At 39.7% G+C, this 17685-nt stretch overlaps 1 protein-coding gene across 4 annotated transcripts in view; it reads right to left on the bottom strand.

The window, feature by feature from the left end:
• The window catches only part of dgkg (diacylglycerol kinase, gamma), a 149333-nt gene that overhangs the window by 56996 nt on the left and 74652 nt on the right, over positions 1–17685 (bottom strand). For all 4 annotated transcript variants that reach the window (XM_084908675.1, XM_084908676.1, XM_084908677.1 and 1 more), the window contains 4 exons: positions 17241–17315; positions 9599–9684; positions 8907–8996; positions 5609–5769 (listed from right to left, as the gene is read on the bottom strand). In XM_084908675.1, the coding sequence (XP_084764801.1) occupies positions 5609–5769; positions 8907–8996; positions 9599–9684; positions 17241–17315 (412 nt within the window). The remainder of the gene's footprint in view (positions 1–5608; positions 5770–8906; positions 8997–9598; positions 9685–17240; positions 17316–17685) is intronic.

The following is a 17685-nucleotide window of genomic DNA, read 5'->3' as shown; positions in this document are numbered from 1 at the left end:
GGACGTCTTTGAGCAGTCTTGTAGGAATGGGGTTTAACAGACAAGATGATAATTTGGAAAATCTGAGTAGTGGTCTATTTTGTTTTATTTAACATACTCACTATTCAGCTCGAGGAGGTTGTCCAAGAGTCAGCTGTTTCCAAGCTCAAGCATGAACTTTCTGTCAAAAAGTTTTATAAGTTCTCAGAAAATGTAGTTTGAATATCAATAACTGGAAAAATGTTATCTAAAGGCAACAAGATTTGGTGATATGACTGAGCAATTCTGTAGTGAAAAAGCTTTTTCTGGATCAAGATGGCAAGATGATATGCATAAGGATTCAAGACAGCAACAGTGGTGTCTATAGTGAACAACATATTATTTGCCCTAATGTAGTTCCTCACTGTCCTGGTTAAAAAGCAGCCAGCGACTTATATTTCCATCTGAAGAGGCTCATGATATTCTACACCCCCACAGTCAGGGACTGTGGTACGCAATAGGAACTGGCCAGTAACACTGTTATTGGAATCAGCTTGCACTGCACACCACTCAGCTATGTGCATTCAAGTGCAGACACATAAATACACATCTACACCCGTGCACCTATCTAAAGCAGCTTCCACACAGGGGCACACACTGCAGAGGGATCAGCTTCCTCATTGAAACATGAGGCGGCATCTTTAATGGCTGCTGACATGGTGTGATTTCCTTCTCTCAAATTCTTTTCACAAGATTCTTTCCAGGCTGCAGGTCAAGTGAAGGGACTTTAGCAAGTTGTACAATGCAGGCTCTGTACAGAGATGGTTAAGTCCTCTGTATTTATTCATGATTTTTTTTTATGACCAGTGAGGATCGTTATGAAGATGTAAACCTGGCTTAAAATTGAAAGGTGAAATGTCATCTTTTCAGGCTATTAGAAAAACTTCAATTCAATCTAATTTTAACCATCTACCAATTAATGTTTACATATGGAAGAATTCTAATGTAAATCTGTTAAACTGACTATTTTATTTTATTTGGTTGTGAAATTGTTACGATTAAACAGTCACACAACAACCACTCTATATATTTTACCTGTGATCACAATGTAATTATTTATAGTTTCCGTTATTAAACCTTATTTATTTATCGTCCTTTGTTTTTTTCTTTCCCTTTTCTGTGCGTCTTGTGTTCCCTCCATCTTTATTTCCCTGTTTTGTTTTGTTTTATTTGTGTGAGTTCATTCTTAGTGTCCCAGGCAGTTTACTTCCTGTTTTATTTTAAACATACTTTCTCATCTGCTTTTCTCTGTTTTTATTTCCCTTCTTTGTTCTTTTTTGTATTGTGCCTGTTTTGTTTTTTGCTTTTTAATTACTGGCAGAGTGCAGTCCCACAGAGTCAGCTAAGGGGTCACCACAAGAACTTTTACACAGAACGACACTGTCATTCTGTGATTTCTCACTTTGACCAAGTTTTAGCATTGTTTTGGCAAAGTTGTAAATACGCTTTCAAGTTTAGTTCAATTTCAGCTACGTGGACAAATGTATGACCAGTTGCATTATATATTATTTCAATAGCTGCCAATTAATTCCATTCACTGATTAAGTCCAGATTTTAAAATGTACACAGAAACAGAGGTGCTGTAAGTGATGGAGCTGTAAAATGCAACATTGCAGAGATATATGGAGCTGCTATTGTTCTTACTGATGTTCTTACTGTGATCCTCTCTGCCTAATGTAATACTGTCAGCCCCCACAGTGAGCTCACTGCTCAATGCGGCAACAGCAAGGTGCTGCTGTCAAAGCTACAGTGTTTGAATTGATTTAATTCTTATGATACACACAACTTTGTGGTTTTTTTCTCAATTATAAAACTATTTCCTGTGGAACTACGCAGCTTGAAAAATTTCCTACCAGTACAAAATAAAGTGTTATGTCATTTAAAATCACAAAATCATCTTATACCTTCTGCTCAACAGCTCCAAGTGCCTTGACCGAGCCAGCCACATGCTCCACACTATGTCATCCACAATTAAGTCAGCGAGATAAAGGACAGATGACTGTGAAAGCTTTCAGATTCGGCCTTGCCAGCCTCCCATCTCCATGGCAACCCAACCCTGAGTAGAAAGGTCTGCAATAAGATGGCAGGAAATGCAAACCTTGTATGGTTGTTAAAGCAGATTTAAGGTCTTACTAATGGCTGCATCATTGGTGTGAGTCAGATTTGGTTTGCTCAGGTGTCGTGTGCACACAGATACTCAGCCATCTGTCACTATGGCTCCTGGAGGCACAGCGATCTGTTGCTTTATTTTAATGGCTGTGCTATGCTGGAGCGTTGTCAGAGACTCGCACAGATAACCTTTCCTTTAGAGGATAACCATGGAGTTATTCTGTAGCTTTATTACTGTCAACAAATCCCATGAGAGGTTAAGAGTTGTTATTTTTCACTCACCATTTCGCTCCCAGCCCTTAGTGTAATCAGTCCCATTTACAGCTTTAGACATTGGTCACAAATGTATAGCTCAATGTGGATTTTATTTATGTTTTTTTAAGAGATTAGAAATTAAAATAAAAACAAAACAAAAAACAAGTGTCAGAGGCAAAAAGTAAGTCAATAATTAAAAGTCACAAACTGCAGTTCCTCAAGTTGACACTTGAGGGTGTCCCTAAAAGCAGGTCAACCCCATAGACTCTCATGTTAAAATGTCCAACTTAATAAAAATAATCTTTATAGTCCATTATTTCTTGATGAACTCCCTTTCATAACAACTATAAATTTTATAACTCATCCATTTGGATACTGATGAGACTTAAAGTTAGGCGCATAGCCACTCTGACTACTAGATGTGCTGACACAGGCAGCTGTCTGCTAGACCTCAGTTCGAGTTATCGAACTGAACTCACTGCTTTGACTTGCCTGCGTTTGCAGATGTAGTATTTTTTACAGCATCGTAATTAAATGATCGGACAAGATATATGTCCCATTGTTGTGAAACAGTTCATCCAAGAAGCTTATCTTTTAGTTTTGGTGACTTTTGAAACTGTAACGTTTGATTAGTTGTATACCGGATATTTTATATACAGTCTATACTGTTAATGAGTGCAAAGGTGAAGAGACTGACTGAAAAACTGTACTGTAACAATGTTGCTGTGCTCTCTCACACACATTGCCACTAAAGGACACCTTGGAAGTAACTGAGACACACAAGCAGTTTTGAAAAATCAGCATTTTTTTCCACCTCTGGAATGAGAACGCTCTGACCTATGACGAGAAAGTCAGAAGTGTCGGCATTGCACCTGCCACAGCCAGCAGTAACTACTGTCCACGATGGCTTAAACAATGGGAGATCAGGTCAAAAGAAATATAAGCTGCAGCTTGATGCAGCGCTTTGTGTATAAAATGTAACTACAGCCATCACATGCATGTATTAATGTAACATGCAGGTTGAAATATTCTTCATGAATGAACGTAAAAACTCTGTGAAACAGAGATGCACAAATTACTGAATGTGAAAATGTGAGAGACAAAATTTGCCAAAAAGCGTCAGTCACCACACCAAGACAGGCCTGTCAAATACTATTGTCTCTCCCTGTGTGAGACACTCGTGGTGTCACTCAGGCCACAAAGGAAACGGCTCTATCCTGTCACTGCCTCTTCTCCCATTTTTGAATAGAACGAGTTGTTGCTTGTAGAATTGTCAAAGTGCAGTTTTACAAACTCTAACCACAGAAGTATAGATGTGTGTGCCACTTTCACTGTGCAGTATTACGCTCACACATCCATATTGATAAATATGTAGCTAGCAGTAGGATTTCAGTTGTATAACATCACTGTAGTGTATCTGCTCCCTGTCAGTGCTCCTCCTCAAATGTCTACATATGCCCTCTGTACACTTATCTCACTTGGGTTTATTTATAGTCATATACACTGCACTGCTAATCTCATGACTATTAGCTGATAGGAATGGAGTTAATGATTACACCCTAGCCTCATATTATTATTTTTTAATAGTAACTAGTAAGATTAGAATGAGTGAAAATGGTTGCTTTAGGTTTTCTTTATAACATCACGACGGCTATGGAGATATACAGAGTTGTGGTGGTGACACATCCATTATTTTAATACACTGAGGCTAAATGAGTGGTGCTGCCCTGTGATTACTTTATGAAGGTCTTGTTTGTCACCTCTGTGTAAATGTCCCCGAGGCCCGCATATTATCTCCATGAGGACAAGATAAAAAAGTTGCTAAGCAACTGGTACCTGGCAACGTGTTTCTTGCCCAGAGGATGCAGAAATTCACTGATGAATCTCCTAATTGCTCATGTCCTCATAGATCAAATAATCTCTTTCACCATGTTTTTACTGTAATAACTACTTGAAAAATTGAAGGACTTTATTTCACAATACGAAGAACTGGAATTCAAAATTCCAAACAAATGAAATATTGTCTTATATGGAATTAGATCACGGAATATGAACTGTCATGGTCATATGACCCAGCGTTGTGAGTTTTCCTGTATTATGATCTATGTATAAGTTCTCCTTGCTAGTCTTAAGTTTAGGTTATGCCAGGTTATCCTGTTTTGAGTTTCCTATGGGCCCCGTTTAGTTCCTTGATCATTTAGTAACTTCCCCTTGTGTCTTTGCCCTCTGTGCGTCTGTGTTTATGTGTTTGTATGAGTTCTTGTGCCTTGTTTCCCCTCCTTGTGGTTTATTCCATGTTTATCCATGTTTCCCCAGTCGTCTCCTCTCTCTCTCCCTTGTGCTCCTTCGCATTCCCTCGCTCCCTCTGGTCTGCCTCTCCTCCACTCCTGTTCATGTTCCCCAGTTTCCTGTTTTATTGTGAAGGTCTTGTGTTTCCGTGTTCCACGTATCTTGTTTTGCTTCCCCTGTGGCGTCATGTTAATTTGTGTCAGCTGTATTCCCGTGTTTCCTCACTTCCCTCGTTATCCTTCTGCGTATTTATGTCAGCGTCTCCCTCATAGTTGTGTGCATTTCTCCATGTATTTAGTGCTTCCAGTATAGTTCGTGTCATTTTCCCAGTTTTGGTTTTGCTTTTTCCGTCCTCAGCAATAAACCTGTATTTTGTGCATACAATAAAGTAACATTTTTTAAATCTGAAATGTATTTATCTTAAACTGTTTCTTTATTCTTTTATTTCTGTATAAAATAAGCCTGTTTTTGCTCATGTTATTTTAGAAACAAGACACAACTGGCTAAAAAATGAATCCAAACTGGATTTTCTAAAACTGCAGTTCCAAAAGCAAAAAGATTTCCATGTAGAAATGCTCAACTTCACAACATTGAAAAACATGTTTACAGGAGTCTGTCTTTCAGTTCTGTTGCTTTACCAAACTATCTACTGTTAGATGATTAGCTCTTCACTATCTTGTCCAAATATGCAAATGTGTTTTTTCTGGTCACTCCAAAACCCAGCATGCATCAGCTCTACCTCAGGCAAATGAAAGAAAGAAAACAAAATGTAACTCAGAAATCTGAGCTTTTGGCTCACGCAGATTAAGTTCATCTTATTTTTTAAAACGTTGGCAACTGTCTGACATAGTAGAATGACATATGACAGAAACAGGAAGAAAGGATAATGTGGCTCTTTAAAACATATGCAATGTTATCTTTCTCTCAGTTTACTTACCACTCCAATAGAGAAGTAGTTGTTGACGATGCTGTAGGGGACAGGATCTCCCTTCTCCTCCTTGTCGTCAGGGATGATGTCTATGTTCCAGCGGTCCAACACCACCTCAGTGCTATGCTCAATGTCCCGAAGGACCTTCACCAAGCTACCACCCTCATAACCTGCCGAGAACAACCAGAGAATTCAATTTACTTCAATTCAGTGTTATTTATATCAAATCACAACAACAGTTGCCTCGAGGTGCTTTATTATATGTTAAGGTAGAGACCCGACAATATTAGAAAGAAACCCCAATAATGACACAACCACCTATGAGCAAGCACTTAGCAGCGGGGAGGAAAAAACGCTTTTTAACTGGAAGAGGCTTGGTTCTTATATCGAGCTTTTCTACTCTACTGGAGCATTCAAAGCACTTTATACAACATGCCATATTTACCATTTTACTCCAGCACTTTTTTCTATGCTTTTCTTAAATAAGTGCTTTCTATCTTACATTCAGATGCATTTATACTCCAATGGATGCATCAGAGAGCAACTTGGGGATATTTATCGTGCAGACTGGAGCAACCAGGGTTCAAATCATCAACCTTCTGATTAGCAGATAACCTGCTCTACCTCCCTAGCTGCAGCCACTTTTATCCCGCTAAACAGTATAAAGCTAGAAACTTGGAATCAATCAGGAATCACATGAAAAAAATCAATCAATCAATCAAGCGTAGCGTGAGCAAAATCTGGCAGAGAAAAGTCATTCTCTATATTTCATCATTTTTAATCATAATCTCCACATGTAACAGGCAAATTACACTATACGAGCTCAAATATGGAACACAATGAAACTGATTAAGCTGCCTTTCCAAAGAAACTACCCTCCTTGCTTCAAACCCAGAATGAAGCCCAGACCTGACAGCCCTCCGGGAAGCCCTCTGGATTTGCTCCATAGCTGACAGCCTGCTTTAACAGCCAGGCATAGTAACAAGAAGCAGATGTTTGTTCCAAAGGTGTCACAAGGGCATGAGGCTTTAATGAGTGCCATCACACTGGGAGAATCATGTGTGTGAAATATGAGAGTATTTTGCATATGCATATGTTCTCACATTTGTACTCTTGAGAAATAAAAGAAAATTCATGGGGAACAGTTGTCTTTTTACATGAACAATTAGCTACTTTTTAGCTGTATTTATTTATTCATTTTGTGATGTTTGCACAGGTACACACACAAACACACACATCGTCTACACAAATTGATACATGTTTTTGTCGTTATGCCATCTGTGCACAACCTTAGAAGACTGCAAGCCTGTACTTGAGTGTTAGCATATATGAATACTTGGAAATTAACGTTAAGCACAAAGTGCAACCAAGATTGATGCAATAGTTTTGCTGGTATTTATTAAAATCAGGCTGTATTGGATAAAATGATTTTTTTCACCTGATAATGGCATAAGGGAAGTTATTACAGTCTATCCTGAAGGTTGAAAGAAAGAGTTGCAAAGAGTAACTCATGAAACCATCCAGAGACACTAATGGTATGTCAGTGCTGAGTTACCTGATATAATGAAAGACAATCACGTACAATACATCTTGATATTTGTGTAAATGATTACAAAAATCCACTGACACCAATAGAGGAAATTAAGTGTTCATGTGTTCACTGCATTATGTGTTATTTTTAAAGTAAAATTTGCTTTATCTTTCCCCAATATCCTCCATTTTCGCCCTGTGTTCCATCTTCACTGCAATTCACGTAAGTTCCTTTCACATTATCATTATTATTATTATTATTAGCACTAACTTTCACAAATACAATCAGTGTAAGAATTAATGTATAATGTGTTTCTATACCAGTACTTGCCAAATGGTAAATGATCAAGTCAGTCATGTCTCATGGGTTAAGAGAAAAGCTTTGCTCGGCAAATATCTCTACCAACTTTTATGACAATCCTTCAAATTATTGTCAAGATATTCCACAAAAACCCAGTAATTAAACTAAAATTCAACAAGGCCTAAATCTTTGGGATTCATGCTCTAGAGATCATGAATTAGATTGAGTGGTGATACATCTGAAAGCTGTTCGATAGATTTTTTTGTTAGTTGATGAACATCTGACTAAAACAGACTGCAGAGCCATGAATCAAAACTGGCTGCTCACCTTCACATACAAATCAGACTAGATTCATTTTCCCTCTCAGGTAAATGATCATCAAGCTAACTGGCTGCAGCTAATATTTCAGAGTTTATCTCTGATGATCAGTTCAACAGCCCAAAGCCACCCAGACCTGGCAGCTTATTGACAAAATATCTTTCAAGTGCTCTGCTGGTCCTCGCAGCAACAATCGAGCAGTTATAACCAGCCAGTGTAATTACTGGTCCCAAGTACTACGAGAAATCAATGGTTGGCAAAGGACTTACAGCGTGTGCAAGTGATTTGCATATTAAGTTTTTAATTTGACACATAAAAGTCCCCTGTTTCTCTTCCCATCTTTCATTTCCCAGAAATGTGCAGAGACACATGGCTACCTTTTGTATTTGAGAAGTGAGTCATTCTTTAAATTAACTGTTTAAACGTGCTCTATTATGTTCAATTCAAAAATGAGTATCTAAATACAGAAGACAGGAGGCATGTAAGGCAGACAGAGGTGAAAAATGAAGCTGATATGAGAAGAACAAAAGAGAGCAGGCGGGAATGTCCAGGAGAATGTAATTCAGCAACCAGAGGGAGACAACAGTGATTGGTATAAACACGCAGAGTTTTAGGAAAGAACACTGAAAAGCAAACAGGCAATCAGGCTGAAGCGTAGCTATAGACAGTGACAGCGGACTTGGTAATGTGAAACTAATCGGGACAGAACAGAGACTCACAAAGGCAGAAAAAAAGTGAAAGCTGTCCTCTGTGGCTCCCTCTTTATAGCCAATTTCTCCTTACTGCTTAGCTGTACAGCTCCAATATTGATGCTTTTTCCCAGTGATATCAGAAGTCTTTTTTGACTGTGGAAGGCAGCTTTAGTAAGCAGAAACACAGATATTCCTCTGAAGAGTTGGTGAACACCAAAAAAACTGAATTAAAGAGGACTTAAACTCATCAGGTGACCACAAACACAAATGATTATGAATAAGTATGGTGCTACATTAACTCCATTAACTAACAGGCTCACAAAATCTTATCAGTGTTTTCAGCTTGTTTCTCTTTGCCACAAAGTTTCCAAAAAGATCAGCTATGGCATCAGTTCTTGCAGGCTTTATAGATACCTATGCAGCTATGTAAAGAAAATACAGAAAGATGCTGGAATGAGCTCCTCACCTCCTCCCCAGCGTAAGCAGCGAGCCAGGTCATTCCCTGTGCCCAAAGGAAGAATGGCCACCGGAGGGTGCCTGGCAAAGTTGGCCTTATCTGCAAGGGCACAGACAAGCAGATCGATCTCGTGCTATGGAGGTGGAAATGTTCTTGAAACAGATTTTTATGACAATATATGAACTAGAATTCTGACTGAATTTATTACTGATAAATTACTGCTAAACCTACATTTGTACTCAGCTAGAATAAAGTAGAGAGTAATAATTCCTCACAGTGGAAAAAACTATGCGTGATTGCAGGAACTGTGGAACTTCCGAGCTGGTCTTTAAACAGATGTTTACAATTCATTTTTCAGCTAAAATATTTAATGTTCACCTTTATTTTTCTGCTCTTTCAGCCACATTTCATCTTTACTTTTATTAATAACAGAAAATATATGTGGACTGGTGCTCTACAATATGTTTCATCCACCAAATCACATTCACACGGTGCTTTTATCTATGCTAAAGCACATTCTAACATTCACATACACTCTAGGTAACTCAGGGTTCAGTATATTGGTCAAAGATGCTTCGACATGTGTTCTGACCTACAGCTGCCTTTAAAAAAATTAAATCTGGTTAAGAATGCAGATAAACTCCTATCAAAGAAAAGTATTAGTTAGATTCTAACTTTTTCATAAGTTAGAATCTAATTACCTATACAGTCGAGGATCCAGCCCACTGTGCCATCACCTCCACAAGCAAGAACCCGGAAATCAGGGACATCATGGAAAAAGTTGAGCCTAGAAAGACAATAGATCCAGGAATCATCACACATGATCTTCTGACATTTTAGTGCTGCTATCCATTCTCACATACAGCAGAAAATAATCAATTTCAGAAGTATCTGCAGCACTAGAAATGGTATGTGTTTAAGACGGGAGAGCTGCCTGGGTAGAGAGTTCACGGGGCAGCACACAAGACAACCACAAGCCAGCGGGCATGGACCACTGACTGCACTGTTCACATCTTAAAGCAATCAGACATCCCACAGACTTTGTGTTCTGACCTGTACCTCTGTCAGGGACGTTACAGACACGTTTAGGGGTTCAGTACATGTGTGAAAACATCTTCACATATACAGAAAACAGGTGTTTTGTTTGTAGAACACTTTTATACACAGAGTCCCTGAATCCTAATGTCAGTGTGTACTAAGAATTCTGTAACGCCAAATTTATTAGTTGCATTTTGCAGCAGCTGACAGGGATTTCTAAGCTTGTGATGGTTTAATGAACAGGGGCGCTCCTGGGCAGAGAGGACACAGAGGAAGGTAGAGAGAGAAAGAGTAATCAGTGTGCGCCCTCTCCAGCTGTGCTTACTTCACTCCTTTCCCTGGAAACCACAGTCACACAGTGGTCACAGAGTGCATGCCCTTCAAAGGGACCTTTAATGTGTGTTGGAACAAAGGTGTCGACAAAAGCTTTCATCTCTCTCTATCATGAGACAGCTGCCCGGTGACCACCTGGTCCTGCACAGTGATCGCCCATAGATCCTTTAAACCAGTTCTACATTTTCACTTGAACATAATACAAGCAGGTGATAAATTAAAAGAAAAATCGACATATAGTGTCTCAGTAAGGTCTTGGGCCACCACATGATTTTTCAAGTCTCCCAAACTCTGCTGGAGGAGTGAACGCTATTTTTCCAAAACATATTAACTATTTTGGTGTTTCACTGATTATAGAGGAAGGGCTGTCCGTCCAAAATGTCAAGTTAACCTGAGATCAAAATATTAGGGAAGCCATAACACATGAGTGATATCACTTTTGTCCTTATTCAGGTCCTTATCAGGATCAAAATTCTTCATAATAAGATGCATTAATATGTGAACTCCAGATGCCCCGACCAGTTTGTCAAAGATACAACGATACATGTTTTGCAAATAGTATAGAAAACTCTCCAGCTGTGCAGTGTTACAGAAGAAACACCTGACTATTTACAGGCAGTATTGACAATGAAATGCTTACCCCACAGTATTGTCACGTTCTTTATTTTATTGCCAAAGAATCCCGTGAAAAGTTCCGTTCATTTATTTTGTGCCAAATCACAACAACGGTTGTCTCAAGGTGCTTTATATTGTAAGGTAAAAACCATACAGACAAAGAAAACTGAGAAAGCCCTAACAATCTTATGACCCCTTGTGAGCAAGTGCTTTGGTGACAGTCGGAGGGAAAAACTCCCTTTTAACAGGAAGAAACCCATTTTCTGCTACTGGTTTTAAGCCTAATCTTAAAAGTAGAGATCGTGTCTGTCTGCTGAATCCAAACTGGGAGCTGGTTCCACAGAAGAGGGGCATGGAAGCTAAAAAGCTCTGCCTCCCATTATACTTTTAAATACTCTAGGAACAACAAGTAAGCCTGCAGTGTGAGAGCGAAGTGCCCTAATAGGGTGATATGATACTATAAGGTAATTAAGATAAGATGGGGACTGATTATTTAAGACCTTGTATTTAATGAGAAGAACTTTAAATTCAATTCTGGATTTAACAGAAGAACAGTAAAGAGAAGCCAATACAGGAGAAATCTGCTCTGCTCTGCATAGCAGTGAAAATGTATGGTATGTCTTCCAATAATACTGCCAAAGGGAAGCATGTATAATGTAAACAGAATTGGTCCTAGCACTGAACCCTGTGGAACTCCATAATTAACCTTAGTGTGTGAAGAGGACTCTCCATTTACATGCACAAATTGGAGTCTATTAGATAGATATGATACAAACCACTGCAGCACAGTACCTGTAATACCTACAGCGTGCTCTAATCGCTCTAATAGAATATTATGGTCAACAGTATTGAACGCTGCACTAAGGTCTAGCAGGTCAAGCACAGAGATGAGTCCACTGTCAAAGGCCATAACCTTCATTAATGCTGTTTCTGTTCTGTGATGAGCTCTGAAACCTGACTGAAATAAGCCATTCCTCTGCAGATGATCAGTTAGCTGTTTTACCACTACTTTTATATGGTTGTATAAAGGGAAGTAAGATAAAAGGATTGGCCTATAATTAGCTATGACAGCTGGGTCAGTATATCAAATCCACAATATAACTACACTCTGCTGTTTTTAAAAACACCTACAAACAACAATTTACTAAAAAGAAGCCTGGTTGTATAGTAATATATAGACAAATGGCCCTGTTTTCCCTTCATCTATTTCCAACCATCCATCTACACCACTTGTCCAGTTCATATTTTTTGGGGGGACTGAAGCCTATTCCGGCTGGCATCCAAGTGACAGATCACTAGTTTCAGGTCTTGTAGTCAATATATTTACTTTGCAACTTATAATCAACTAATCTCAAGCCTTCACAACAGGACCCCATTAACTGTGATGTCACAGTGGCTCTGTGCATTTTTCCCATAGAGCTTATGTTTTTATTTCATTATTTCAGTAGAAACAAACAGGTTTGGGGCTGAATCCTAATGAGAGGCTAGGGAAATTGGTTTTGACTTTTGGTCTATGTGGAAAATGAAAAAGCTCCTGCATTCTCAAGAATGGAAGGAGCCTGCCAACACAACAGGGGTACCAACAGCCAATAACATAGAGAGAACCTCGGAATATATAAGCTGTTGTGCCCTGTTGTGTTTTGGCACCTGGCAACTCTTCCTACTAATGGATCTATAATCCAGCTGTTCCTTCTGGATTAGATTTCATGCCTCTCTGGTACCTGAAACAACCAAACTGCCTGCCTTACCCTTATGTTACTGCCTCCCCAGAATCAAAGTAGGTGGTAGGTTTATTTCTAGACCTTATAACAAGGCACAGAAGCCACAAGGCAAACAGCACCCCCTAAGGGCTATATAGAGAAACAACACCAATATGCATTCACATCTAACCAAAACCTATTTAAAATCTTCCGTTTGATTTATGCATGATGTCTTAAAGGAAGCTGGTGCATCAACAAATACCACATGGAGGTTGACATATTATGTGCAATGACATGAAATGTAAGTACAGCAAGCTAATCGCGTTCCCTAAACACATCACTCAGAGAAATCTACCCCCTCATTTCAATGCCTGCTGTGAGTGTTGCTAAGGAGCCCATGGTAACAGTTGTGGAGTTCAGCTGGCAGTGAGTTAACCCTCTATGTGACAACAGACCCTGCGTGTTTATTTGTATGCATGTGTTTATTTTCAATGTAGGGCCTCTTTCACCCTTTTAGCAGCATCGGCACAGATCTCCCGCTGCACAGGACAGTCATATGACCTCATTTAAGACAGATCCCTGCACTGAGGAAAAAGGACTGAGGCTGAGTTGAGCAGGCAGAGGAGTTTGTTATTAAAAGTTACATAATTACTGGAAGTGGAACTTACAAGGCAATGTTCTTAGCCACAGACTGCAAATATTATAATATATCATAATATCAGTGGAAGGAACCGTACAGGGCCCAGACCATTTCCAGTTTAGACTGGGCCCAGCAGGTTTTCTTTGAGCAAGCCCAAGTCAGTTTGCAGATAGAAACTCAATACAGGGGCCCTGAAAGGGAAAATGTCTATTGCCATGTGTGTCTGTGCTTAATACTTATACAGTTTATGAATGTAGCTTGCTAACTAAGCATGCGACCACTGATTAGTTAGCAATCAACCCGTTAGTCTGAATATGGTCACTTCAGGCTCCCTATAACCAACATGCTGGTGGCCAAAACACTGATGCTTAGGCTTCAAAATGAGTCTAAAACAATGGATAATGTGATGCCAAATCCATCTTTTATATACAGTATAAAATACACTGCTGTTAAAAGGCTAAATTTAACAACATAAAAGCATGTTTACAGTCTGGTACAAAGAAATACAGATAATTTATACATATAGTTATGGAGAGTGAAATTAGCTATGTTGGAACATTTGACAAGGCGCCTGTTTACATATTATTAATTCTGCTGACACAGGCAGCAGCAGCAGATATTTGTCTCTTCACCACCAATTTGAGCCGCTGAACTGGTGCTCTTAACCATGTTTAGTTGGTGCTTTTGGGAGCAATTTTATGGTACAGTCTTATAAATATGATGTCCTCTTGTGTGACCCAGACAACAGACCAAGTTAATAAAGGATTATCCTGGAAAAAAAAAAAAAAAAACCTCAGGGGCTGAAAAATTACAAAACCTGCAGTTCCTCTAATGGCCACTTGAGGCTGGCTCCAAAGTTAAAACACCAAATTTTACAGAGGCCACACACACACACACACAGATAAAACATATTAAGGATTGTACATTAACATAAAACTGTTGTCGGAGCCATACTGAATTTTACAAGGGAAACACACACACACACACACACACACACACACACATATGAAGAGAGAGAGAGTATGCATAGTATGCAAACGGCTACCAAACAGCCATCATAATACGTCATACAGTGAGAACAGGACAAATCAACAACTGACACTGACTAATTAATATTAAAATCTGTACCATAATGTATTGTTTGGAGTTTAGTCTGTTACTGTTGCTATTTTTACCATTTCTTCTTGGAGCAACTGTAACCCACATAATTTCCTTAGGGATAAATAAAGTATTCTGATTCTGATTGTTTCAGGATGACCTGCCATTATCCAATGACACATCTGCTTACCTGTATCTTTTGCTCATTTCTCCTCCTCTTCTTTTCTATTTTTTCTAAACTGAGCACCTGATGACTTCGAACTTTTCTTGTCCATCTTCCATTAGTTTTAATTTTGCACTCCAGTATGAACATAAGTCCCCCAACTCGAGGATCACCACAACATAACCTAATAGACCTACACCTTAGTTCACAGATTCACTTTGTCTAAGGTGCATTTCTGGGATTTCGCACAACCCAGGATTCAAATCATGAATACATAATGGGCTTGGATTTACATCATTATGAATGAAATGTGCTCTATTTGGAATCAGCCGGCCCCCTCCCCTTTCGACGGGTTGTGTGTGAGACTTTAAATCATCAAACTGTAAATTTCAAATTTTAAATTCTTATTGATCCCTTTACCCCGAGTCCTAAAGTGTATGTTTATTTTCTTACTCTTCTTATATTTATTGTTTGTTTACTTGCACTGCTGTAACTGGAGCCTCGTCATCTCGTCTCTCTATATACTGGACTGTATGTAGCGGACATGACAATAAAGTTTACTTTGACTTTGGCAGCAAGCAGGCGCACCGAGGACTCTCGCGCTGACTTTTCGCGTACAGAATTTCGAAAAAACATCGGTGCAAATTATAAGTCTGTATCACAACGTCTGGTGTGTTTTGTTTTTATTTTCTTTTATTTTGCGAGCTCCAGCCAGTCAGAGAATCCCCCGCCGCCCCGCCCTCTCCTCCCTGTGCAACAAGCAGCAGGCGCACCTCACAAACGAAGGGCGCCCTTACGCCCAGCAAATGGGCGATAGAAAGCCGATCGGTGCCTATGCCATTCCCAATATGTGCTGACTGGTGTCGGGGCAGCATGAGTACGAGCAATTTTTTTTTTTTTTTGCCGATGCACGTGATGCCGCCCCCCACCACGATGCCGCCCCGGGCAACCGCCCGTGTCGCCCGTATCAAAAACCGCTACTCTGTGTGCTGTACCTTCAGAGTTTGTGGATGCACCTTACCAACTAGCTTTGCTAGCATTGGCTAATAACCTAGCAGCCCAGTTATTTCTAAATATGGTCACTTCCTTTTTTTCCTTCAAAAAAAACATGACCCCCCCCCCCCCAGCATTGCCATGGCTGTGCAGACAGACACTGGGGCTGTCTTTTTTTGTTTGTGTCATGTGTAGCAATTATATGTCTTGTCCATATGTTATTTTGAAAATGCAGTGGCAAAGAAAACTGATGTAATGCCTTTGAATCAACCATTTGAAGATACTTTTATTCAATAAAATCTCTGATTAGTTCAGAACGTTGCAGTACTAAACTGTAAGCTACAGTGTATACTGGCAGTACAGATACTACAAAACAAGAACCAGATCAGCGTCTTGATATCTTTTCTAGAGTCCAGCATCACATCAGTGTATCACAGTGTCTGTGTTTGATGCAGCGTGTACCATCTACAGCATTCTCCCCAAAGACCCGTGTGCGTCATCGGGTCTCTTTTCTTACAATGGGCTCTTGAGGGCAGCAACTTTGCTTGTCGTGACTGAGAGAGAGGCAGAGACAGTAACAGAAAAGGGAGCAGAGAGCCTCATACAAATGGATGTGAAAGGATGGTGAAGTCACTTCACCTTCAAGGTAAAGCATTCATGGCCCTTGTGCTGCTGTATAAGGGCATTTTTTTTTTCTTCCAATGAACAAGGGGGCCCAACAGAATTCATTTCAAAGTACAAGTTGTGCTCAGCTCTGACGAATGCAGGAACGCATGTGAGTGTCAAGAGGTCAAATGCACAGCGCGGCAGTAACGCAGTGTCCCCATTCCCCTTCACTGACCTCCAGCAGGTTAGTCTAACATGACAGGAGGAGGTGGTCTCCCAGCACAGCGCTCTGACTGAACAATTTATGTTTCTATTTCATATTCATGATGCTCTTTTTATCCTGAAATATAAACTCCTGACTCAGCCCAAAAACAGAGGATACTACTAGCTTTAGTTCAAACTATCATATCGGCTGAAAAAATAGGAGTTTAATTGTTTCTCTTTTGTTGGTATGCTCTAATGGGCTGGTGCTGGTTTTAGGCACTAAAGCATATCCTTTCTGACATGGGGCATAATGTTGAGAGCCCATCACAGGGCTAACACTGTGAGACAGACAGCCTCACACTCTCACATAGCTTAGAATCCCCAATTAACCTGACTTGCTTGTCATGCACAAAATCCACACAAGCACAAGGGGAACATGTTAATTCCAAATAGTATAGCCCCAGGAAACTAGGAAATTCATGAATAAAACAAAAACAAATAAACTTTCTGGTTTATGATTAATGATATTCTGTTTGGGACAAGAAAAAAAAACTGTAATCCAGTATCAGCACCTTATTCCATCTGTGAAACACGGTGGTGGTAGCATCATGGTTTGTGTTTGCTGCCACCTGTGCCAGGACAGCTTGTCATCATGTGCAGAACAATTAATTCCAAATTGTACCAGAGGAAAATGTCTGTCTATGAAAAGAATCTCAATAGAAAAGGGGTCACCCAAAGGTTCACATGGTTTTTCCCTCACACACGTAATACAGCATACTTCTCCTCAATAAATTAACATCCCATGTAGTATCTTTGTTTTATTTAATTGGGTAGTCTTTATCTTAGAACTTGAGTCAGCTCATTTTTTAAGTCATTAAGGGTTCACAATTTACTGCAACTTCACCTAGCCACTACCACTGCACAGGAAAGAGAGATGAACACAGCAGACTTACCCTACCATCGGCCCTCCTTGATCCAGACTGTACACCTGCCTCGGGTTTAGCAGGTACCTGAACTTCCTAAGTACCCTGAAGAGGAAAGAAGGAGGACAGTTTATAGTGTTAATATGGTAATTACACACCAGCCTTATATGAGTGCTCAAATTACGCAGATTATGAAATACAAGAATTTTGCAGCTCTGCGGTGTGCCACGTGCTGCTGGATTAGTCTATAAATTCGTGGATGCAATCTGTCAGGGATAACAGATTTTGAACAGCAAAACAAACACAAAGACTACCTAAAGACATTTTATCAGCTTGGTTCTTTCATAAATTCTCATGCCCTACGAATTAATTGAAAACCATCAATGATCAGGCCATAAGCCCGATTACCACATTTAGAAATTACGCACATGGTCTGGACTGTGAAACCAATCGGGCCATTGGTCTTAAGATTTTT

This window comes from Perissodus microlepis, chromosome 16 (assembly GCF_051167445.1).
Source record: "Perissodus microlepis isolate ML-2025 ecotype Zambia chromosome 16, ASM5116744v1, whole genome shotgun sequence".
In the NCBI taxonomy this organism is placed as follows: domain Eukaryota; kingdom Metazoa; phylum Chordata; class Actinopteri; order Cichliformes; family Cichlidae; genus Perissodus; species Perissodus microlepis.
Note: the sequence above shows the minus strand (reverse complement) of the source record. Positions and strands in the feature narration are given on the sequence as shown.